Source organism: Sorex araneus, chromosome 10 (genome assembly GCF_027595985.1).
Source record: "Sorex araneus isolate mSorAra2 chromosome 10, mSorAra2.pri, whole genome shotgun sequence".
NCBI lineage: Eukaryota > Metazoa > Chordata > Mammalia > Eulipotyphla > Soricidae > Sorex > Sorex araneus.
In genome coordinates, this window is record NC_073311.1 from 58,563,218 (window position 1) to 58,589,162 (window position 25,945).

The 25,945-nt window shown below is 38.7% G+C and overlaps 1 protein-coding gene across 2 annotated transcripts in view; it reads left to right on the forward strand.

Annotated features, from left to right (window-relative positions):
* The window catches only part of PIK3C2G (phosphatidylinositol-4-phosphate 3-kinase catalytic subunit type 2 gamma), a 361,549-nt gene that overhangs the window by 260,650 nt on the left and 74,954 nt on the right, over positions 1-25,945 (forward strand). For both annotated transcript variants that reach the window (XM_012933403.2, XM_004611287.3), the window contains 2 exons: positions 10,598-10,707; positions 25,357-25,546. In XM_012933403.2, the coding sequence (XP_012788857.2) occupies positions 10,598-10,707; positions 25,357-25,546 (300 nt within the window). The remainder of the gene's footprint in view (positions 1-10,597; positions 10,708-25,356; positions 25,547-25,945) is intronic.

Genomic DNA, 25,945 nt, shown 5'->3' on the forward strand with positions numbered 1-25,945 from the left:
ACACAAAGCCAGAGATGGGACTCTTGCAGGAATATCCTCTGGAGGAAAGATGTGGTGATTCCTCTGGGCACATATACTAATGACTGCAGTAACTGTAGCGGAAGAAATGCCTTTGGTAAATCAGCATGGTGTTTGGAGTCACTACAATAAGTGAAAACGACCGCTCTAGTGCCTTTTTATGAATATTATTTCTACTACAAACAATTAAGGTACAAGTGTGTGACCATGCCTTATTTATCCATACCACTTATGTCCCCCCTACCCCAATGATTTCATTGTCTCAGGCAGAATCTGAAATTTGGTGCTGTGGTCACTAGATTCCTAGCTTGACATTTTATTGGTCAGATAATTGGGTGTATAACTTTACTTAAATAAGACTTTTATTTCATCATCTATCAAATGAAAATAGTTGTATTAACCTGATAAATAAATCCCCTAATATTGAATGTTTTACATGGACACAAAGCTATTTGTATACTATTTTGTTTACAGTTTATAATAATTCTATTTAATAGTTAATATAAAAAGAATGATTGCTGCTATATTGTGTGGGCCCACTAAATTTATTGTATGAGATTCCATTCTAGTGTAGGGGTCAGAGAGAAAGTACCGTGGGCAGGGCACTTGTCTTGCATGTGACTGACTTGAGTTCAATCCCTAACCACCGAATATGGTTTCCTGAGCCCTGTTGACAGTGATTCCTAAGCAAAGCCAGAAGTAAGCTCTGAGCACTAAAACCCCAAACCAAAAATGAATAAAAGGTTTAGTAATGTTTCATCTAAAATTAGGAATATAGTGCAGCACAGTATTATAAACAAGCAGTAAAAAAAACTCACAAAATAACATTAAAATCATAAGTTAAAATGTGTTAAAATATGTTCTTATTATTAAGTCCTAACTTTTAGTCTAAGGAGAAAAATGTGGACCTTAGTGGAAAGTAATATTACTATTAATATTCATATTAAGCATGCAGTCTTAGACTTTGACTCACAGAAACTGAAATAGAAACCACAAGTACTATGAACTGGTTAGAAGAATAAGAATGAGTAAATATATATTGAAGAGCAGTGCCTTATTTCCTCAGTCTTATTCTTTTAACATCAATTATCTTCTTATCATATTTCTACCTAATGGATATACATATATATGTATACATATATATATATATATATATTCAAAGCATCAAAAGACTTTAAAAAATCAAAAACTCAATAGACCTTGAGACTCACCTTCCCTGGTAAAGCTTTTTATAAAAATCAAATTAAAACTTGTAAGATTATTTTTTTGCCTAATTTGTATGTACCAAATATCTCTCAAAGTGAGTCTTGTTATAATATTTTCAAATGAACTCAACCTTTTCCTCCATGACCCAGATATAAAATGAGAAATATTTGATATGGGTCATAAATTCCATCTTCTTTGAATGATCAGTATCCAGGTTTACAAGCCACGAGAGTTTTGTGAGTTTCGTATGAGTTAATGGCTCGGCCCTGCTAGAGCCCAGCATGCTTCAGATAGCCACAATGCCTTTAATTTACTCTTGGGAAAATCTGGGGGGGAAGGGGGGGCGATCCATGAAATTCCCATCTAGCTTAAAAGCAAAACATCTGTAAGAGACTCAAGAGTGTTGCCAGCTGAATTCACTAACATAAAAGCCTGTATTTTGTCTGCTTTTCTGTCATTAAAAAAAATCAATTCCAACTATAATGGAAGGCTCCCAAAGAACACAGGGACCATTCACCCAGTTTTAAATGTTTATCACACCCATTATTATATCAGATATTTCCCAGAAGACATAATTCTAACTTCTCTACATTGTGACCGAATGCCCGCTTCCCTAAGCGTAGTTGTTAAAATAGATTCGGACTTAGGAGGAGAACCAAAGCAGGGAGAAACATTAAATGTCCCGATAATTTAAAAAAGGAACTTATCTGTTCATTACTTACATTATCTACCCTCTCTGTCTTCCTGCCCCACTGAAAGTTATTGCCCATGCAATCCAATTTACGAGGCCCCTGAACCACATCGCTGAGGGTCAAAGAACAGAAGTGACTAAGTGAACCCCGCTAGGAGCCCATAATGTGGGGATGTGCAGATTCAACCATGTTCAAAGCCTCCTTTCTGAAGACTGGAACACATCAATACAGAGAAATGTTGTGCGTGGTACCTCAAATCAGCTGCATAATAGGTAGAGAGCTGTGTTCATCTTCTTAGAAGCAATCTGCACTTGGCAGCTGTTACATACTCCGTGTGTGTGCATATGCATGCATGTGGGCATTCATGTGCATACATATGTTGGCAGGGAAACAAGCACATATATTGGCAGGAAATAAGGATCCATTTTCCCTGAGATATTGTACAGAGTCATAATAAGCAAGTCGGTATCAATTCAGAGAATCCAGAGAAACTACAATAAAATTCAGATCTAGGGGAGCAATCTATTATTAGAAAATTAGTCATGATAATAGTATAAAATGAAAAATTTTCTCAATAGGTACAGAGATGTCTCAGAACTCATTCCAAGTGGTAAAATAAAACCTAATTTAAACTCCAGTTACCATGGAAAATATATCTCCCCTATGCTTGATTCTGGGAAAATGATCAGTCAGGGTTCAGGTATCTTTTCATTCATGCACCCATTACTTAGGACAGGCATGTGGGAAATTATATTGACGAAGCACCATGTGGGTAATATGCCAGTCAGCATTGGATAACCAGATCCTGTGCCAAAGAACTTAAACTGGGGCCACAGAGATGGTACACCAGATACACACCTTGCCTTGTTCACGAAGACCCAGGTTCAATCCCCGGCATCCCTTATGTATGGGTCCCCACGTACCGCCAGGACTGATTCCTGAGTGCAGAGTCAGGAGTCAGCCTAGAGCACTACCAAGTGTGGCCCCAAAAAGGAAACAAGCCAACAACAACAAAAACACAAAGAACTTAAACTCTGTTGAGCACATGTATGAACAAAATACAGCAAACACCCGGAGTACTAAGTTCTGTGACAGAGGTAAGACCAAGACAGGAGAGTTGTACAGAAAGCCGTCATTCAGCCTAATCCGAAAGATCTCTGACTCTCCAGAAAGGAAGCAGAGCCTTCGAAACAAATTCAGTAGAGAGGAAGGGCGGGAAAGACGTTTCTAAATAATAGAAAAATAACAATCCACGGAGGCCTATAGAGCATGCGCAGAACCTGTGTTGCAAATGGAGGTAAACTAATGTGCCTGCATAGATGAAGGTTTGTGCACACAACAGGGCCGAAGTTACTCTGTGTAGTTAAGGCGACACATTTACACCAAAATGAGGATGTTTCACTAAATACAGTGAACCCAAGAGCCTAGAAATTTGAATGACTTCAATGAAGGGAGTTCCATCACCTATCTTGGATTTTTGACTGATAAATCAGAAGTTATAGGATTCTAGAGACAGGGGTTAGAACTAGAAAACATTATTCAAGTAGTCTTGGTAAGTGAGAAATAGGTGAATAAGGACAAAGATAATTGCAATAAGAAAGGGCAAATGAATACCAGAGGTCTAGGTATACTTTTCAGGGAATTAAGTGACTGACAGGAAGATCATGAAGAAAGGGGAGGAGCCAGAGAAGATACAAATATCTTGTTATCTGGACAACAGAAATGAGAATGTGGAACCAAAACAAATTGAGATTATGGGAAAGAGAACTTGCTCAGATTTAGATGTCCTGAAATTGTGGGGCTGGAGAGAAAGCCCAACAGACTGAGTGTGTGCTTTGCATGTGAGGTCCAGCCACCATCCCTGTCACCATTTGATCCCCTCAGCTCTGAAAGGAATAACCCCCAAGCACAGAGCACAGAGCCCCGAGCACTGGCAGATGTGATCCAAAAAGAGATATCAGAAATTTGTAACAAATGGGGTCACATTGGGAAACAAGGAAATCTTAAATAAGTAATCTAATTTTTACCTAAAGGAAAAAGAAGAATAAGAACAAATAAAACCCAGTTATTACAGGAAAGGAAATAATAAAAATTGGGATGAAATATAACAAATAAAAAAGGACAGTATGAAAAAGCAAAGAAAACAGGACCTGATTCTTCAAAAAAGATACTTGTAAATAACAAAACCTCTCTCTGGATCCACAGAGAGAGCGAGAGAGCGAGAGAGAGAGAGAGAGAGAGAGAGAGAGAGAGAGAGAGAGAGAGAGAGAGAGACAGAAAGAGACAGAGAGAGACCCCTTATATATAGGATTGAAAATATCATAACTGAAATTACAAAAATTCAAATAATTGGAACATATTACTATGAACAATTATATAATACTAAACTGGATAATCTAGAAAAATGAGTACATTTTTAAAATCATATAAGCTCCCAAGACTGAACCAGGAGGAAATGGAAAACAGAAGCAGATTAATTATAAGCAAGGACATCGAAACAATACTCAGGAATACCCCCCAAAACAAAAGCCTAGAACCATATGTTTTTTACTAATGAGTTCCACTAAGGCTGCCAAGATGACCTATTCCCTGTCATTTGCAGTATCGTCAACAACCCCTTGATAAGTAGAGCCAGACAAGGACACGCCAAGGAAAACTATCTTCAATGAATTTGTACATAAATATCCTAAAGAAAATCTCAGTTAGGGGGCCAAACAGATAGTATGGCAAGATAAGAGGTAAGGCACTTGCTTTACACGAGGCCAACCCATGTTCAATTTCCCCCCTCCCCACCCCTCCATCCTGTATGGTCCCCTGGCATAGCCAGGAGAGACTCCTGAGTGCAAAGCCCTGAGTAATACCTGACTACTGCTGAGGGTCCCCAAGAACCAAAAACTACTACTACTACTACTACTACTACTACTACTACTACTACTACTACTACTACTACTACTACTACTACCACCACCACCACTACCACCATGAACCAAAAACAACAACAACAACTACTACTACTACTACTACTACTACTACTACTACTACTACTACTACTACTACTACTACTACTACCACTACCACCAAGAATCAAAAACAACAACTACTACAACTACTACTACTACTACTACTACTACTACTACTACTACTACTACTACTACTACTACTACCACCACCACCACCACGAACCAAAAACTACTACTACTACTACTGTTGGATATCATTGGTACCACCACCACCACCACTACTACTACTACTACTACTACTACTACTACTACTACTACTACTACGAACCAAAAAACCAAAAACTACTACTACTACTACTACTACTACTACTACTACTAATAATAATAATAATAATAATAAACAAAAGAAACCCTTAGTAAAGAGCCAGTATATGGGTGAAGGTTAAGTGACTAACCCAGTTCAATCCCTAGCACCACAAAACCCCCATCCCTCAGCCTCCTCAGCACTCCTGTGTGTGGGAATCAATCCCCACCCCACCTCTCCAAAATAGTTTAATTTTAAAAGACAAGGAATATCTTAGTGAAACAAATTCAACAGTAAGTTGATAGACTCACATAACGTTACAAAATGGGACTTAATTTGGGGATGACAATTTTCACAGAACAATCAATATAAACACATCAGTAAACTTAAAAATATATATATTTTATTTAAATATATATTATTTTATTTTATAAAATCACTGTCACTGTCATCCCATTGCTCATCGATTAGCTTGAGTGGGCACCAGTAATGTTTCCACTGTGGGACTTGTTACTGTTTTTGGCATAGCGAATACACCACGGGTAGCTTGCCAGGCTCTGCCAAGCAGACGAGAAACTCTCGGTAGCTTGCCAGGCTCTCAGAGAGGGGCGGAGGAATCAAACTCCGGTCAACCATGTGCAAGGTGAATGCCCTACCCGCTGTGCTATCACTCCAGCCCAAATAATCAATATATATATATATATATACATATATATAAACATATTTATATATGATCACTCAGTAAAAATCAATAAATGCTGAAAGGAGATTTGACAAGATTCAACATCCATTTAAGATTTTAAAAAATAAAACTGAACAAATGGGGATAAAAGTAACATACCTCAGCATTATAAAAAGTAGAAGAATGAAGACACACTTTTCAATTTCAACCTCTTTTAAAAAGCTATAATCAAAAGAAGTTCTTTTTCCACTTCAGAGAAACCCATCTTGGGTCTGGAGTGATAGCACAGCGGGTAGGGCATTTGCCTTGCACATGGCCAACCCAGGTTCTATTCCCAGCATCCCACATGGCCCCCTGAGCACCGCCAGGAGTACTTCCTGAGTGCAGAGCCAGGAGGAACCGCTGTGCATCGCCGGGTGTGACCCAAAAAGAAAAAAAAACCGAAACCCATCTTCTCTTTTGAACACCTCTCTCCCTTGCTCTCTCCCTCTCTCCCTCTCTTCCTCATACTCTCTCTCCTCCCTCCCTCCCTCCCTGTGTCCTTTTTTGGTTCTTCTCACACTTCTCAGGTGAATTTCTTTCAATAAAACTAATTTACTTCACACACACAAGAAGTGAGATGCTGGGGCTGAAAAGATACTCCAGCTAGTAAAGCATCTGCTTTGAATGCGCCAAACCCAGCTTCAGTCCCCATCACTGCCATGTCCCCCAGCCAAGTCCCACTAGCAGTGATCTCTGAGCATAGGGTAAGGGGTCAGCTCTGAGGACAGCTGGGTGTATCTCCAAAACAAATTAAAAGTGTGGCACTGGGACAAAAATACGTTTGTGATCAATAAAATAAAACTGAGAGACCAGAAATAAATTTTACATCTATGGTCAGTTTATTTACAACAAAAGAGTCAAGAGTATATGATGGAGAAATGAAAAGTCTCTACAATGAATTGTGCTGGGAAAACTGGGCCACTAAACAGGAAAAGGAAAGAAAACTGGATTAGAACCTCAGAACATGTACAGAAATTAACTCAAAATGGATTAAAGGCTTGGATATTAGAATAGAAAATTAAGATACTAAAAAAGGTGAAATAAACATGGCATTGACCTTAGTGATGTCCCAGGGATTCGGCTCGAAAAGCAATAGAAGAAAAGTAAAAATATTACGTCCAGATGACCTAGCTATAGCACAGCAGGTAGGGCATTTGCCTTGCATGCGGCCGACCCGGGTTTGATTCTTCCATCCCTCTCGGAGAGCCTGGCAAGCTACCATGAGTATCCCACCTGCATGGCAGAGCCTGGCAAGCTACCCGTGGCATATTCAATATGCCAAAAACAGTAACAAGTCTCACAATGGAGACTTATTGGTGCCCGCTCGAGCAAATCGATGAACAACCTGATTACAGTGCTACAATGCTACAGATGACCTAGAAGCACATGAAAAATGTCCATTATCACATAATATTAGGGAAATAGCACTGTCATCTCATTGTTAATCAATTAGCTTGCCGGGCTCTCTGAGAGGGATGGAGGAATCGAACCCTGGTCGGCCATGTGCAAGGCAAACGCCCTACTGGCTGTGCTATCGCTCCAGTTCTATCAGGGAAATATAAAGTAAAAAAAAAAGTGAGGTATTAGTGCACATCCATGAGAAAGGCCTCCAATAAGAAGAACAGCAACAGCTCCATCAGTGAACATATGGACATAAAAGGAACCCTTACATCCTCTTGGTTGGTCTGCAAACTGGTCCTGTCTGTACAAAACAAGCTGGGATTTCTCAAAACATTACAAATAGATTTGCCATATGGCCCAGAAGCTCCCGTCTGAAGTACCTAAGCAGAAAAAAAAAGCCACAAAGACTAGTCTGAAAAATATGTGCTATTCTTTTGTTTGTTAATAATGGCCATGATACAGAAACAATGTGAGCACCCAGTGACATATGGATGGGTAAAAAATATGGGACAGACACAGTGCAATGCCACTTAGATGTAAGATACAAATAGGTGAGATGCGAAACGATTCCAGGATGATTTCACTCACGTTTGAAATAAAGAATCACAGCAAGGGAATAAGCAAAGCCAAAGAACAACCAGCCTTGGATTCTAATGACACCACTGAGCTTATCCAAAAGGTTGCTATGAAGGTGATGAAAGTCAGGGAGGAATACAGGCCCTTAATGGCAGGTGTGGTCCAGCCCCACACATTTGAAGAGGTGTGGGTTTATACTACTAAAACACATACAGACAGTTGAAAACCAAAGTCAACTCAGTTTCAAAAATAATAAAGATATTATGTACTTGAGGGGCTGGAGCGATAGCACAACAGGTAGGGCATTTGGCTTGCACGTGGCAAACCCGGGTTCGATTCCTCTGTCACTGTAGGAGAGCCTGGCAAGCTACCGAGAGTATCCCACCCGCATGGCAGATCCTGGCAAGCTCCCTGTGGCGTATTGGATATGCCAAAAACAGTAACAACAAGTCTCACAATGGAGACATTACTGGTGCCTGCTCAAGCAAAGAGATGAGCAACGGGACGACAGTGCTACAGTGCTATTATGTACTTGAGATCTATAAGAAGAGGCAGCTGACAATTCTCCAGGTCTACTCAACCCCTCCTTACAGAGCTAAGTGCCATCTGTAATATGCTGAGGGCTCTTTAATCTGCATTTACAGCTCTGCACTCTAGCCCAGGACCCCTGCGGACAAGACAGTCCGGGGGTGCAGATGAAAATTGCATAAATGGAAGGCCACAGCATGAGATAGGGGAAACAGCCAGAAGATCAGGGAAGCTATGGGAAAAAAACAAAGTTGGAAACGGGCCACAGTTCAAGCAAGGATGAAAACCACTGCTTTAGAGTGCTACCAAACCGTCAGCCTTTCCAGTTCCACCTCCTACCTGTATTTAAAATTCAACTTGTCCCCGTTCTAAACTAAAAATTAAAACTAAAGCGTGTCTCCGTTCCTAACTCATCTGCTAGTCCAGTCTCTTCCTATGTGACTGCATGTTGATTTTTTTACAATAACCATGTTCAAGCGCAGTTCAGTTCTCTTATGCCCATTTATAAACACTAGCGATTTCTCTTGATGTTGGGATAGAAAATCTTTGACATTGCTAACGCATCCTACCCTACTTGCTATTTTAAATTCCATCCCCATTGCTTATCCATAGGATACTCTTTGTTCCAAATAACCGCCATAATTTCTTTATGTGAACAAGCAGAGATATCTTTAAAAAAAATTATAAAGTAGTTCACAATATTCCATTACATTTAATATCCAAACACCAATCTCACCACCCTCACACCTTCTCACCACCATATTTCGGATATGTCCATCTCGAACCCCAAACCCATGCACAGATATCTTGAGCTCATTCCTACATCTATACTGCTTCCTCAGCCTCCATGAGGCGAACTGGAAAGGAGAGCTTTATATTTATTTCTTTTCACCCGAACTTCCCCATCCTCCACACCTATATTCTCAGCTTATCCTTTATTTTTTAGGATTAACCACATGTTTTTACTCCCCTCTATTACAGCGTTTCTATTCCAGAGCAGGAAACAATTCATCACTTCAGTCACAGAGTACTAAAAACCTTCTCTCTTCCTCCCTTTGTCCTCCTCCTCCTCCTCCTACTCCTCCTCCTCCTCCTCCTCCTCCTTCTCCTCCTCTTCCTCCTCCTCCTCCTTTGTCTTCTGTGAAGTTCAAATTTATTACAAAAGATAGAATTTTTTTCTAATGACTTTTGCCTGGTACCTAAAATAAAAAGTATTCCATTGGTTCACTTTGTAATACAAGCAACCCCTTTCCAATCATTTGGCAGGAAAATGTCAGATACTTCCCATAACTTCATCTGCAATTGTTTCATTGCTTTTATAAAATTTAGTAAATACAATCAACCAAAATTAACTTAAAAATCATTTTTTATAGTATGAGTCATGGAGTCATGAAAGAACATAGGTGAAGAACCAAAGAAATGAGTTTTATACTCGGTGCCTACACGTGTTTTGGACAGAAACATTTATTTAGTACTCTAGTTATTAGCTTTCTACCTTAAAATGGGTATTATGACTTGTAATAATTTATAACACACAAAGCTTTCTTATTTATTAAACATGTGCTTCTCCCATAACTTGGCTATTTTTATATCAAATTTAAATCTTGTACTTAATTTTTAAGACTAGTCAGATTTTAACTCATTTGTTCAGAAATTGAAATACTAATGCACTTATTTTTCTACTATCTGATGCTGCATATGTCTCTGACAAAGAAGACAAGACTAGACTAATAATACTTCTGCATTTATCTCACTGTTTCATGATGAGAATAAAATTAAATTATACATGTCAAGATACCTTGACAATGTTAGCGGTTCTTGTCTTCACTACTGTTGTATCTACTACTCAATATAGGAGGCTAAAAACTACTTGTGTTTGGGCCATAGAGATAGTACTGGAATGCAGCTGATCCTGGACTGGTCCTCAGACCACGTATGATCTGCTGAGTACTACCAACGGTCAGTCACTCCTGAGCCTAGAGCCAAGAAAGACCAAGGCCCAAGGCACCATTGGATATGACCTCAGCCCCCCACCCCCCTAAATTCTGTTACAAACTAAAAACATTACTATATAAATATATACACGTGTGTGTGTGTGTGTGTGTGTGTATTTAACCAAGGAGACTAAACTCAGTTAAGATTTAATCTATCTGTATTCAGGATTTATCTGTGTATCTGTGTTTCTCAGATGCTCCATGCAGGACTGCCTGAGCTAAGTGGAATCCAAGACCTAAAATACGTGTATAATAATCTTCGCCCACAAGACACAGACCTGGAAGCAACAAGTCACTTTACCAAGTAAGGCTAGCTGTGAATGTCTAAGTGGGTCTGTATTTCTGAGTATGCACCCATCCTCCAAGGACACTGGCGTAAACCTGTCATTTTTAGAACTAGCCCGTGTCTCCTTTCTCAAGGGTAGCAAAAGAGCAAGTGAATGTCCAGCAAAGGCCTTCGTCAGTATTTCTGTAGCCTGTTATTGTTTGCTGAACAACCTCTTCATCGAACACATTGCTCAAAAAGAGGTCACCGAAAAGAGCAAGGGCTGACATAAATAAATTGGTTGTTCTACTTGAACTATGTCCAGAGAAACAAATTGGAAACAGATTTATGAGATATGGACTCACTGCTTCATCTCGAAGATAATACAAATATTGGAAGATTTGGTGACTATCTTCTATTTTAATCTATTTTTACTAAAGCTAGGAAATATACTAGTGCACATTGAGGTAAGATTCTGTGCAGGATAACATGACTATCAATTAAATCCAAAATTGCTGTTTTGAATTTAATTACTGTTTAAAAATTGATAAGATTCTTTTGAACTTCAATTTTTGAATAGAGGAAAAAATTCCTACCATATTTTTCTTTTAATTCCTAGCATATTTAAGGTGCTCAATAAATGTTACTTGCAATTATTATTCTAGTAAACCATACAAAATAGTTTTCCTGCCAATAACTTCTTAATATTGAATCTTGTTTGATTCTAATATTAAATTGCTCTTGTTTATAGCTATAAATTTGCAGATACTGATTATTCACTTTTTAATGGTTGTATGCTTTATTATTTCAAAGAAAATAATACTTATACTAAAATTGTCCCCATAGTTGTGTTTTATATCCTCCTTTTTAAATGTATTAGTCAGAGGACCCAAGCTATTATAGTACCAGGAATAGGGCATTGCTTTTCTTGTGATCAAACTGAATTCTATTCCCCAACATCTCATATGATCCCCAGAGCCCAACAGAAGTGCTCCCTGAGCACAGAACCATGAGTAAGCTCTGAGCACTGCTAGTTGTGGCCCCCAAACCAAAAACAGTAAAAGCATGTCAGGATTTTCTCCCCATTCCAAGAAGACAAGGGAGAGTTCATGGGGGTCCTATACACTTCACTTTGCAAAGAATCCATTTGATGATCTTCCATTGATTAAGAGTTCTTGTGGTTGAGAATATAAGAATATTTGAGTTACAAGACCATCATCATCCCGTTGGTTGTCAAATTTCTCAAGCAGTCTCAGTAACATCTCCATCTGTCAAAGCCCTGAGATTTTAGAAGCCTCTCTCTACTCGCCCTTCCCAATGATGCCGTATTGGAGGCTCTTTCAGGGTCAGGGGAATGAGACCAACTTACAGTTTATTTATCCTGACAATAAAGATGCAAATGGAGAAACTGAAGTTCCAAGAAATAAGCATGTTCCCTGGGATTTAAAAGCAAATAAGAAAGAAGGATTTTGCTCACTGGCCCTGGGTCTTTTCAACATAACACAGGAAACTGTCTGATATGATTAAGAAATAACAGGCTATTGCCAAAAAATATACCTTCCTACAACAGAGTTTATTTAATAAATTCTTCCACTGGAGATCTTTAAGTGGAGTCTGACAGACTTTTAGTCATGAAAAGGTCCTCTGACAGTAATGCATTTCTTTATATCTTATAAGGCTACAGCAATAGCACAGCGGGTAGGGTGTTTACCTTGCACGCAGCCGACCGAGAGTATCTCACCCACACAGCAGAGCCTGCCAAGCTACCATATCGAATTTGGTATATTCGATATGACAAAAACAGTAACAAGTCTCACGATGGAGATGTTACTGGTGCCTGCTCGAGCAAATCGATAAACAAAGGATGACAGTGATACAGTGACAGTGATATATCTTATAAAATTGATATCAGTTGACAACTTATGTCAAAGACACTAATTTGAAGACTGCATAAATGGTTTAGGTCTTGGGTTTCAAGAGTTTGGAACTCTTGACTCTTAAATTTACCTCAGCTGATGAGAATAAAGAGTTAGCTGGGAAAGGCTGGAGACTTAGCCTCAGAAAGAGCTAGAACATACTCAGACATTACACAGGACTTTCAGGGTTCCAGTGAGTGTTGAAGATCTATGCAGCAGAAATATAGAATATAGAAAGAAATACATCCTTTCACTCTAGCTGCCCTCCCTGGTTCAGTTCACCCCACCCAAGATGATGGGAAGATGATGGGTAGATTCACACACACACTCACACACACACTCTCTCTCTCTCTCTCTCTCTCTCTCACACACACACACACACACACACACACACCAAAAAAAGTACCACTAGGCTACTCTTTCAGATTCAGCTTAGATATATTTCTTTAAAATGGGCTCAGAATGATGAGTGCCCTGGGAGAGGTGAGAGGAGGACTGAAAAGATGAAGGGAAAAAATGTGGTGGAGTGATGGACAGTCGGGCAGCAGCCCATGTCTGAGACTGTGTGTCATTACTGAGGACAAAGCAACGATGGTTTTAAAAGGGGAGTAAGTACTTATTGGGTGAAAAAAGTCTTTCAGGCTCTGATCACAGGAAACCATCTGCCATGTACCATACCCACTCCACAATAGAGTGGAGAATGTTTCAAACCTTAGAATATTTCAAACCTTAGAATGAAGAAACTTCTGGAATGGAAGGGGCAGCCTTATGTAGCTGTCAATACTAGGGCTCATTCCTGAGACTTTGGAAACGTTTACCTTGTCCATGAAAACTCGATTATTCTAGTATCGACAAAAGTCTTTCACACGTTAACAAAGGTTGTACTATTTCATGCTATACATTTATTGAATTGCATACCCCCCTTTTTCTGTGTGGGCCATTCCCAGATACCTTAAACCTCTTTATTTTTTCTTCCTGTTCTACTATAACTCCCTAATTAGGCAGGAATTTAAAACTTCAATATTTTGCCCTGCTGTCCTAGAGTCATACCTCTGGTTGCTATGTACTGAGGCTGTACTTACTGTGACCCCAGAATTGGACTGGAAGCTGTGGAATGGTTCCAGGGTCCTACCTGAGGCCTCGTGCACGTAAGGCAGGCAGCATGCCCACTGAAACACAGGCCTGGCCCCATTATTTTAAAATATTTTGCACAAATTATAAAATGTTTCCCTGATGAGTGCTTAATTTATAGAACAATGCACTTCCAAGCTTTTACCCCTGAGAAACACCTGTGTACGTGTTAGTCCACAGACCTGCAGCAGCTCCAATCACTGTACAGACCACCAGTGATTTTCAACCTGACTATACCTGCAGATTGTAACTGACCCACAGGCTAGTGGTTAGAGACCTCAGAGACAGAATGAATATAAAAGCATTCTGGCTAATTAAAAATAATAACTGGGATTTAAATAACACAATCCACATGATTAAATATATATATATAGTAGTATAGTAGGCTGGAGCAACAGTAGAGTGGGTGGAAGTTTGCTTTGCATCAGCCAACCCAGGTTCAATTCCTGGCATCCCCTAATGTCCCTTAGCTTTGTCAGGAGTGAGCCTTGAGTGCAGATCCAGGAGTAAGCCCAGAGCATGACAGGGTGTTACTCAAAATCAAACAACAACAACAACAAAAACACGTGTCTTTGTTTATTTTTCTGTATAAATAATTGATCTATCTTAAGCAGTTCTCTGACATCAAATTTTATGGAGAAACTTGAAGTGTAGACCAGAAAACACAACGTTTATAAAAAGAAAACAGCAAAATTTAAGACAATACCCTACTAAGTTTTTTAAAGAGATCCAATAGTGGTGATAGTGTTCCTATGGGAATAATTCACTCTTAATATTCTTAGTAGACTCACTTTCTGTTTGATCAAATTTAAATTTATTGTCCTCTCTGTTTAGATGGAATTAAAGAATTTTATGCCTCTACTTATTTTGATATTACTAAAACTAGATTAAAACAAGACAGAAAATAAAATCAAGTGTCCATACTCCACTTAGCTCACAGAGCCAGAATCTGGGCAAAGATATCAGAAGCAATACATAGGTGAATCCTGGGGTACATTAAGTACCCTAGTCCTAACTACAGCATTAGCATTAAGAGGTCCCTCCTGACCTTTTCTGAGACTTGAAAGAAAGAAAGGACTTTTCAGGCCTCTCTGAGGGAGAACATTGTTTATAACAATGCAGACTCCTTCTCCTCTGAGGCATTCACCTTCCGTGAAGAGCCAGTCAGGAGAGTTTCAGACAATGCAAGAATGCGCCAACCCTCCTTGCAGCATTAAAAGATGCATTTCGATTAGTGGGATTTAGAGAACAAAAGTGAAAATAAAATTGGTTTCCTGGCCATGGAAATTTTTCCTGGCACTGCCAACTCCTCTCTCTGCTTTCCTTTTTTCCTACAGCCCTTGCAGCTGAGTGCTGCTGAATAGAACAGAGAGAGAGTATCATGACTCAGTCCCGCAAATTGATACTCTCAAGTACTATCTCTGCTGCACCCACTGTGAGGCAACAAAGGCAACCATCCATTAAAACGTTGTCCAAATGGGTTCTTTCAGGATTCGCAATCACTCTCGAATCTTGAGTTAGCTGTCCTTAGAAACAGATAACCTACTTCATGGACCAGACTAGGATCATTAAGCATAAACTTCCCTGCCTACCTCCCCTCCTACACACAGATTACGCTTTTCATTTCTTTCATTGCCTCCTCCGAAAATGTGAGGGGAAATTTCCCATGTATTCCCACATGCTCCATTTGGCCCGATGTACGGATTCTTTGGTTGCTGTAAGTAGGAAGGGAAGACTGAAGGCAGTGTGAGACACAAAACTGAAATCTAAAGTCAAAAATTGAAAATATTTTTGTGAATTGTTTGTTTTTAGTGATCAAGACCAGGAAACCCAATGCACACACTCCAACTGTCCCCGGGCAATCTCAATGAATCAATAGGCCCCTGCTAATTTCCAATAGTCCCACTTTGCTTTTCTGCACATCAATTTGAACTCCTCTTGGCCCATTCATTGCTAGTCTCTAGCACAAATTCCATCTTGGGCAGAGCTGATTGCTTTGGTCCCTCTTAAGGAGGATCTTTCATGCAAAGCACCTTGAATTCTGTTGTAAGCCTCATTCCTGTAATAGTGAATCTTTTCTCACAGAAGAGCGTAGAGCATCTGAACTTATCTGAGTTTCCAAAGAAAACTGTTAGTTAGGAGGTGCCATTGAGCAGAACAGGCGTGAAAACTAACTGCCTGGTAATTACAACTGTGAAGTCACACCATAGGCAATAGCAGGACTCTATGTCACAGACACAAGAATTAACCTCTCAACCCTCTGTGCAGACCCCAGACATTCCTGGTGTTCTCCTCCCCCTGAGTTATTTTTTTCCATTTTTTATATATATATATTTTTATTGAATCACCATGTGGAAAGTTACAAAGCTTTCAGGCTTAAGTCTCAGTTACACAATGCTCAAACACCCATCCCTTCACCAGTGCACATATTCCACCACCAAGTGCCCCTGAGATATTTCTCATGGCTCCAAGGTGAAACCAGACTTCTGATGCTCAAATGTCTCCAAACACCTCCACTGATGTAGGCAAGTAGACAGGTAAGGACCCCCATGGCAATGGAATTCCTAGCATGCAATAAAACCCTCTTACCCTAGTGCACACCTTGTGAGTAGGGGGAACCAAGGCCTGATAAGACTATCACCTGGTGCCAGCAACAGACCCAGAGAAGGCTAGACCACCCCCCTCTGAGAGAAGCTCCAGCAGAAACAAAAGGCCAGGAAAATAATTTCAAGGAAGACCTTGGACCGCTCCCAACTCTACCCTTTGGCAGCCTCCTTAGCAATGAACTCTCACCTAGCTAGAAAGCCCCACATGGAGACAGACTAGAGAAACCCCCTAAAATCCACCTTGGACAAAGGAAGGGCGCCAAAGAAAGGAGTGCGTATGCTCCCGAGCCCAGGTGCTGCTTGTGCCCACGTGGCCAAGCACGTGCACCCTAGCACATGTGTCACCTGCATCTCCCCTCTTGAGATGAGTACTTTCATGCTTCCATACCTAATGCTGGGATGTGTGTAGGGGCTCTCTCCATCCCCTGAGTGCCTTACTCTCTCTCACTTTCCCTCCCTTCTTCCTTCTCCCAAAACACCTCAAAATAAAATGTTTTGCTTCACTGCTCTTCTACACCTGAAATTCCTTTCTGCAAGATAAGACAAGGACCACCAAAACCCTGGGTAAGGCCTAGGACTGACTCTGGGATCATCACAGACTTTATCAATTCTTGTCCTCTCAGCCTGACCAGGGTGCCAGAGAAGGATCAGGAGAAAGTGACAGTCTCTGCTCCCTGCCTTACAAAGCAATAGTGGGGTGGGGGACACTGACTTCACTATCACGTCTCTAAGTACAGCTTTCTCTCTGGTCTCTCTCCTAAAACATGGGAGCAGGAAGAGATTCTAGCTTAAGGGGCAGGGACACAGATTTAAGTTTTCCTTGACACTCTTTTTTAGTACTTTGCAAATTGTAATCTCATGGGTTGTTGTAGAAGAGTCAAGGTTTTCTTCACCTCAATTTGATCATAAATAACCCTAAAGACAAATGTTTATAAGTGAAAAAAAAATAAACCAGAATCTAGAGTAATCATAATGGTGTCCAACTTTCCCTAAATTCAGAAAGCAGATGCAACGGACATTGCAGATTAAGCCAAGTAGAATTTTTCTTATTATAAAAGTGTCTCACTTTAAAAGGAATTGAACGAAAAAAACAAATCTGGGCCAAACTGGTTTATTAGTACGTATTGTTTTTATCACAAGTGTAATAGCTTTTATAGGCTGCACTTCCTGTGTTCTAAATGGCCCTGGTCACACTCATTTGGACGGTTGAGAGCTGGGTTGCATCTTTGAATTTCATCAATGGGAGGAAGAGAGTGTCTCTGTTTTTTCAGTTGTGTAAGTTACAGAGACTTTGCCCAATTTACCAAAATATCAAGTCAGGATACACCTTAGCTAATTAGTTTTTTAAAAGACATCCTGAAATATTTGGGAAACAATCAGTGTAAAGGTTAAAGCATTTGCAAAGTTTAATGCACCCACTAGGGGTGCTTGAAATCACTGTTTTAAAGAGAGAAATGGTCCAGGTAATGCTGAGCCCGCCCAGGAGCTCTGGACATCAGTCTGTCTGTCCCCTCCTGACTCTCCGTGCACATGGACACACAGAGCAACCAGACAAAGAGCATTTGTTTCATTTTCTTCGTACTTTAAAGATTCCAGTTACCTTAATTATAGCATCATTTATCATTATTGATCTTTCCATTTATTGCATGTTAAGATTTACTTTCTTGCTATGCAGAAGATTTCATTTTAATATCAACAATAAAATAAACTAGCTCTGGGGCGGAAATAGAAACTCAAAATAACACTTCACTGGCATATTACTTACAGGAAGTTTGACAGTACATCAGCCTATTCCCAATTCCTTTATCCAATTGTTTTTCTCAGTCCCTGATTTAGGAACATTTAAGAACTCCTCATTCATAGTCAAGGCGGTGAGCCTTGGATTCCTGTTTGTATGCAAAGTTAGGTGCCAAGGTTGACATTTACATAAGACTTGCTGACCTTGTACATGAATTCTGAAGACTTGAAACTTCAATTTAGCAAAGTGTTTGCTTTTTAACCAAGCTCTAAACTCTGAAGAAGGAGAAAAAGTGAGGGTGGTGAGGAAAGAAAGGCAAAAATTAAAAAAGATACTCTAAAGGTGGGTTTTGTGTATACTACAACCAGTTCCCATAGAATCATGAATCTGTGTTGTTTGGGGTTTATATACATTCATTCCTTTACTTCTCTAACATCAAACTCTCAAATAATTTTTGTGTAAATTTTTCTATTACCAATGGCTTTTCATTTGCTGCCTCATTTGATTCTATCAATAATCCTAGGAGATGGCATGGTTTGGTCATCAACTATGTTTTATAGATGAAACAATTAAGTTTCCTGAAAGCTAAATTACCTTCTTGAGATCACGAACAGAACTGATTAGTGTGCTCAGAATAGAACAAAATTGATTTCTTGCATAATGGGTTCTCTTCCCAGGACCCTAAGCAAAACCATGTGAGAATAAAAGCCTACTTAGGAAGGAATTTTCTAATACTAATGCTCTAATAATCTTAGATAATTTATATATTCTTTGGCATCTTCAAATTAGTTGGAAGAATATGACTGAAAAACACCTATACGCTTTGTCGCGTCTATCAAATTAGGGTATTGTGCTACAAAAGCCATAGGATTCACATTAGTTATCTTCTTTTAGTATCCGTTTTATTTAAAAGCTTAGTATATAAAACTTAAATGTTTTTATGAACACATGTGTACATGCATTATGTGCATGTGCAAACAAACAAAACAAACATCAGTTGCCCCTGTTCCTTGCAGGCAATCTGAATTATTTTAATTAAAGCCCATAAAACAAGAGAGACAGTAAGGATTAAGGCCCTTGTCTTGAATGAGGCCAACCCTCGTACTATCTTAGTCCCATCCCAGTCTAAGCAGTGACAAGGGTCACATCTGAACTCAGAGCCTGGAACAGACCTGACACTGCCAGGAGTGGCTCCAAACCCTCCCTCCCATAAAATAGAAGTAAATTTCAATATTCATGGAATTCATTTAAGAATGATCATTTTCGGTTAAAGATGTGAATTTTAATATTGCTCCAATAAAAAACAGTAATTTATATGTTTATACAAAATCAGAATTATCTTGATAGCATACTTTTTAGGATTTCATAAGAGAAAATGCTGGTCAGATAGTTCAGAAATTACAAATTCAACATTGATCTTTTATTTTCCTTCTTGAAATAATAAAAAAAATAAATGATAATAAGACCTTTTAATCCATGCTCCCTCTGAATGTTTAAGAATGCCCCCCAGGGCAGGACACCCGCTAACTCCAATATTGCAAGAAAATAAGAGCATCTTATTCATTATGTCAAAACCACCTCAATGAAAATGGAAGTTTGAGAGCCAAATAAAGAAACTTGTTGACGGAGATAAGAACTGCTTGGAACTCTTCGATTTAGATATGACAAAACTATAATGTAAAAAAGCAAAATAACTATATTCACATGCAAATGCCTCCACAGAAAATCTTTTTAGAAAAGTTCCCCTGAAATTATTAAAGAAGCTAAAAATTAAAACAGACATTCTGTTGAGTAATAGAAATAAAATTGTATCGGCTCAATGATGGAGACAACTCCAACCAAAAAACAAATAATGCTCTTGTTGAAATTTCCATCAAGTCCTTCCTGGGATGTGCAGTCAAGAACCAGCCCCTAGCATTCCAGGTTTCCTCAACGGACATTGTGCCTTGGCTCTTGAAGGAGTGGAAATCTTGTATGGTTTGTAGCTATATGTTAGTATACATGTGAATTGGGAAACAATCATAATAGTTAATCGGAGAAAAAAGGTATCTGCTCGAAAGCAAAATGAGACATGGAAGATCAGAGTCAATTCGATTTTCTGAAATTGATAAGCTCAACTGTCCTTTTCCCCATACACACAAACACAGAGATAGCAAAGACACATGCCTGTAGCAGTTATTTATGATAAAATGCAATGCAAAATATTTGCAGGTCACATAAGAAGGTATATGCGTGATGAAGCAAAATAGAATTTTCAACTTTTTTAAGCTTGAACTCAGAAACTCTTTATTTTTATTTATTTATTTTTTTTATTATGGGCTCCTTTGGACTCTGTTTCCAGATTGTATGCAATGCCTGTTCATTTTTCTGTATGCCTGTTATTTTACAAAAAAAACAGGTTTTTAAAAATAATATTGTTTTATCATAGTGCCTCTTATCTACCGTAATTCTGTTAGTTTATACCTTTCTTCAAAATAAAGTTGAAAGATTATTTATGATAAATAATTCACAATGAGACTAATAACTTTAAAATCGAACATGAATTAGAAATTTTGGTTTTACTATCTTTGGTCTGTATTTATCTTCTCTCAGCTTTTTTTCTTATTAGCTGAGAAAATTATTTCATTCTTCCCTCTAAGGGTGAAAAGAGTGATATAGGGTATAGAGTGCTTTGCCTAGCAAAATAGATATAACTATGAAGATAGAATTCAGATTTCTCTTTACCTCTACGTGCCACCACAGAGAACAATGCCAAGCAAGATGGTAGCAGCATTTTTATCAAGATTTTGTGAAGGTTCTTCCTTAAGAAATCTATGAACCAGATTTTTCAGTTGTCCTTTTGACCTGTAGCATAAGGGTACTGCAAAGCACAGACCTGCTGATACTGCCATTAAATAAAATAAATGAGATTGCTGCCACCTGGAGAAATCAGATCACTTTCAGAGCCTAAAATCCTCTGCGCTCTGGGCTCCAGTCCCAGAGTGAATCATATGGAACTGCATTCCTTTGACTGACCTGTTAAGGCTGTCACCTGAGAGATAAAAGGTGGATTTAGGTCAGAGTCTGCCCCAAACGACAGACATATCATAAAAGTTCATCCTTCATCTCCAGCCTTCTGACATCTTAAATACTGGACAATGTAAGAAGAGACATGAACACAGTTAGTATTTTGCACATCTTAACTTAAGATTTATGGCACAAGGGCTATCATCGTGTGAAGCAGGGCAGGATGTTCCTTTGGTGCAATTCACTCCACACATAAAATGTAAATATTTGTGGAATGAATGTATAAATGGATGGTCAGTTCTCCATAAATCATGGTTCGTATTATTACAAGCCTACTGTTACTGTTATCTTCATATCTTTAAGGGACTGGTGAGGTGAGGAGAAATTGATGTTTTGCACTCCACTCTATTCCCATAAATTCAAAGAACATCTTTAGAAATAATGAACACGTTGGAAATGAATAATGGGATCAGAGTCATCTTTTAACTTTCTTAGAAAAGTTTGGCCCGGATTGATGTGTCATAATGGGAAAATTTGGAATTTATTCAAAAGAGTTGAAGATCAGGAGAAGATAAATGGGCTTGAATTTTTATAAAGTGTGTGGGGGGGATTATTAAACAGTATTGAACTACATTGTTAATGTCGAGAACATGGAGATTAGTTTTAAGGAAGTCCTTGCATAGTAAGTTTTATAGAATCCAACCCAGAAGTGTAATCCTTAATTAAAGTCCTTTTAGAAATGTTAAGTGAACTCAGAGTAGAAGAAAATATAGACCACATATTTTTTTGGGGGGAGGTCACACCTGGCAATGCACAGGGGTTACTCCTGGCTCTGCACTCAGGAATCACCCCTGGCAGTGCTCAGAGGACCATATGGGATGCTGGGAATCGAACCTGGATTGGCCATGTGCAAGGCAAATGCCCTACTCGCTGTACTATTGCTCCAGCCCCATAGACCATATACTTTTTAAAGTGAAAAAGAGATCAACATTATCATTAGTGTCAAGAAAAATAGATCTATATTAATAGTGAAGTTGCATACTTAATCTTTGTATATCATTATTTTTCAATTGAATAATATGACAATAAAGAAAACCCAGAGAGGGGGGTGTCAGAAAAAAAAAAGCCCAGAGAATTATTTTTATAAGATTAAATAATAAGAGTTCAACAAAGCAACTGGTTATAAGGCAACCATTCAAGACTCAGATGTGAAAAAAATCTGAAGAATTGTTATATAACCAATTTAGAAAATGTTGTTAGTAAAATCTGTATCACTTGGGGGATATTACAGGGAGTGAGACAGTTATCTTGCATGCAGCTGACTGCAGTTCAAATCCATGGCATTCCACAGGATTCTTTGAGTATCACCAATGGCCACTCATGAGCAGATTTTTTTTTTAATTCTTATAACTGAATTCTTATAAATGGGTAAACACAGAGGGAAAAGGGATGTCCTTAACCCGTAGTCAAAAAATCTACAGTAAAATAGTATAATTAATAGAAAACTTCAAAATGTTTCGTTTGTAATTAGCAACAAGGCAAAAGTGCTTTTATCACTATTTATCATTGAATTAGAAGTTTGGGATGACCCTAAAAGTCATCACTTGTAGAGTACATGACTCTGTCCACAGACATTTGATTTACAATTTCATTGTAATCCTCCTCAAAATCCTCACACAGTTACTCTGTGTGTATAGAATCATTTTGATAAGATTATTTAAAAAAAAAACACACATCTGGAAGGTCTTAGCTAAAACAGTGAAGCAACACCTGAAGATGAAGCAGGTAGAGAACTATAGATTTCAAGTTGCTTATTTACAAAATGTTCTGGCTATTTCAAGATCACATGAGCCTCCCCCAAAACGGGATGAACCTCACCAGGGAGCAGACCAGCAGGAAGCCCCAAATATGCGGGAACCCGTGACTGAGATCTCCAAGCCCGCTTGGATCAGAACTGGGCCTCCTCCTGCCAGGTCCCCAGTTTTCCAGAATCTTGGCAGTCATACCCACAAACTGCCCCTGGCTCCATGGAATCTCATCAATGGCCAAGACCCAGAGACTATAAACTAAAGCTCCCGGAAGGAAGAGAATGACACAGAATTTCCTGGACATTATATTCTATCCACAACACGTAATACAAAACAAGTCGTCAAGCATTGCCTTTTTGGCAGGTTTGAGTGGTGCTGAGACTGGTGTTGAAATACCAAATGTAACCAAAGTAGAGAGAGAGTATGGGGGAAATTGTCTGTAATACAAGCAGGGGAAGGGCTGGAAATGGGGGAGGGAGGCAGAATACTGGGGATTTGGGGATTTTGGTGGCAGAAAGTGTGCACTGGATGGGTGTTTGATGATTATATGACCGAAGCTCAAACATGAAAACATTGTAGCTATATCTCACAGTGAATCAAAAAAAAAGGGGTGTGGGGAAATAATAATGAAATTAAAATTCAGAATAGAATTAAAAAAAAAGTAATTTGGAGTTCATGACCAACTCAATCAGCTTAATCAATGGCCAAATAAATAGCAGTACTCTTACATTATTAAAAAATAAATAAATAAATAAATATAAATGAAAAAAAGGTAATGAAGAGCTCCTGCAGATAAAATCGAAGTCCTGAAAAAAAAAACCCAAGTGATACATTAAAATGGTCCCAAAACTGAACTGTATAGTTAGTGCTTTAATGTATTATAACATAATTTTTTAAAACTTCTGAAAATCCAAAGACTTGTTATTACATATTGAAAGCATAGATTGTATATTCAGAAAAATAACCCATAATAATCATATTTTCTCTCATTTTGGGGGTTTGTATTGGCACCATATCGACCAGTGCTCAGAGACCACTTCTGGCTCTGCACTCAAGGATCAATTCTGGCAGGGTTCAGAGGATAGAATTAGGTGAGCCATAAGCAAAGGAAGCTCCCTATCCACTGTACTGTCTCTCCATCCCTCTGAAACATATTTTACAAATCTATAGGACTTAATAAAACAAATAGAAACTGCCCTTAAATATCAAGACAAAAGAATGAGAAGATAGGGGCCGGAGCGATAGCACAGCGGGTAGGGCGTTTGCCTTGCACGCGGCCGACCCGGGTTCGATCCCCGGCATCCCATATGGTCCCCCAAGCACCGCGAGGAGTAATTCCTGAGTGCAAAGCCAGGAGTAACCCCTGAGCAGCGCTGGGTGTGACCCAAAAAGCAAAAAAAAAAAAAAAAAAGAATGAGAAGACAAAAGAAGACAAAAGAAGATAAAAAAGTTTCCTATCTCATCAGAATTTTGTGTGGTCCCCTAGAATTCAAAAATAAATGGGATAGGGTACTCAAAATGAAAAATCTAATCCGAGGATGTCATATCCAGCTAAACTGACTTTCAAGCGGAAACATGAGCTGTTATCACCACTGGAAAGTTCAAAAACATGTTTCACTCCCAGGGTCAGTTAGAGACTGAGATTCAAATAAATAAATGGACTTTACAAATGGTCCAGAGTTTGAGGTTTAATAAAAGATACTGTACAACGTGAACGCATATAAACTATATGATGAAGATAGAATAAGTTAATATAAATAGAAATCAAATAGGAACACATATGAAAAGAATTTGCATATTTTTAGTTTTGTGTTATTAAACAGTATTCATCAAAAGAATAACATTGCAGACCAAATACTGAAAAAGGAGGAATAAAGGGATAAAAGACATAATATTAAAATATACCAGCAGAACACAACTACAATCATTCTTAGTAAAGCAGAAATGCAAAAGTTAAAGACTAGATCATAAAAGAATTTCTACATAAAATACCTATTAAATATATTTTTCAGCTTTTTTGTAAAATAGTTCACAATAAAAACATAGAGATTAAATTAAAAAAATAAAACAATGACATTTAAGTTTTAAAAATTAACAAGAGCGGGAAAGAAGGAATAAGGTGGAGAATGCAGAAATTTACACTGTATTTTTAAAGCTCTACTATTTTATAGCTATAATACTTGCAACTACGTAAATATTTAAGTAATTATAAATAAATTTAAGCTTTAAAGCATCCTTAAAAGCACAAAAGTAACCTACTTTTACGTACATATTACAATTAGCCTTATATTTCATCACGAGTTTCTTTAGTTCACTCAAGATGTGAACTTGAAGTTTATGAAAATAATGTTTAAAAGTTGGACTCCAAATAAACATAAATGGCCTTGACTCCTCCATATGTAACAAACAAAGAAATAAATCATAATAAAATGAGCCCACTCAAGGAAGGTTATTTAATATCTTTTTTTTTTTCATTCATCTAGGAAAATCAAAGAAAGTCTGGAGTGTTTCCCTGTGAAATTGAATAATTTGATCCACACTCTTGCACAAATGACAGCAATAAGTCCTGCAAAATCTACTTCGCACACTTTCCCCCAGGAATCCCATCCCCTGGGTGCCACCAGGACAATTCAAAGAGCAAGAATTTTGGGGTTCAGCAGGAAAACCAGTCATGTAAGTGTCAATTCTAGCATCCTGACTTACGTCTCTTGGCATCATCGGAGTCTGCCTTTCACTATGAGTCTGAGCCTCCTCTTGCTCTTCATCGTGTTATAATTTTTTTTCACTATGCAAGTAAGACATCAGTTTCATTTTGAGCAGTGGTGCCACTAAGGAACATTTTCTAGGGAAAAATTCTAACAACCAGAGCTATGACAGACAGCCATCCAAGAGAACGCTCCCCACCCTGTGCTAGAAGGTAACTCAAACGCTGAGGAAAACGATCACAAGGGAAGAGCAGCAGCGGGGAGGCTGTTGCCCTCACGAAAGACCGTGGTTGCTACACGGTCGTGTTCATTGGTCACTCACGCCCCTCATTCAGTCTCCAAGCTTTTGTGAACATTTTTGCAGAAA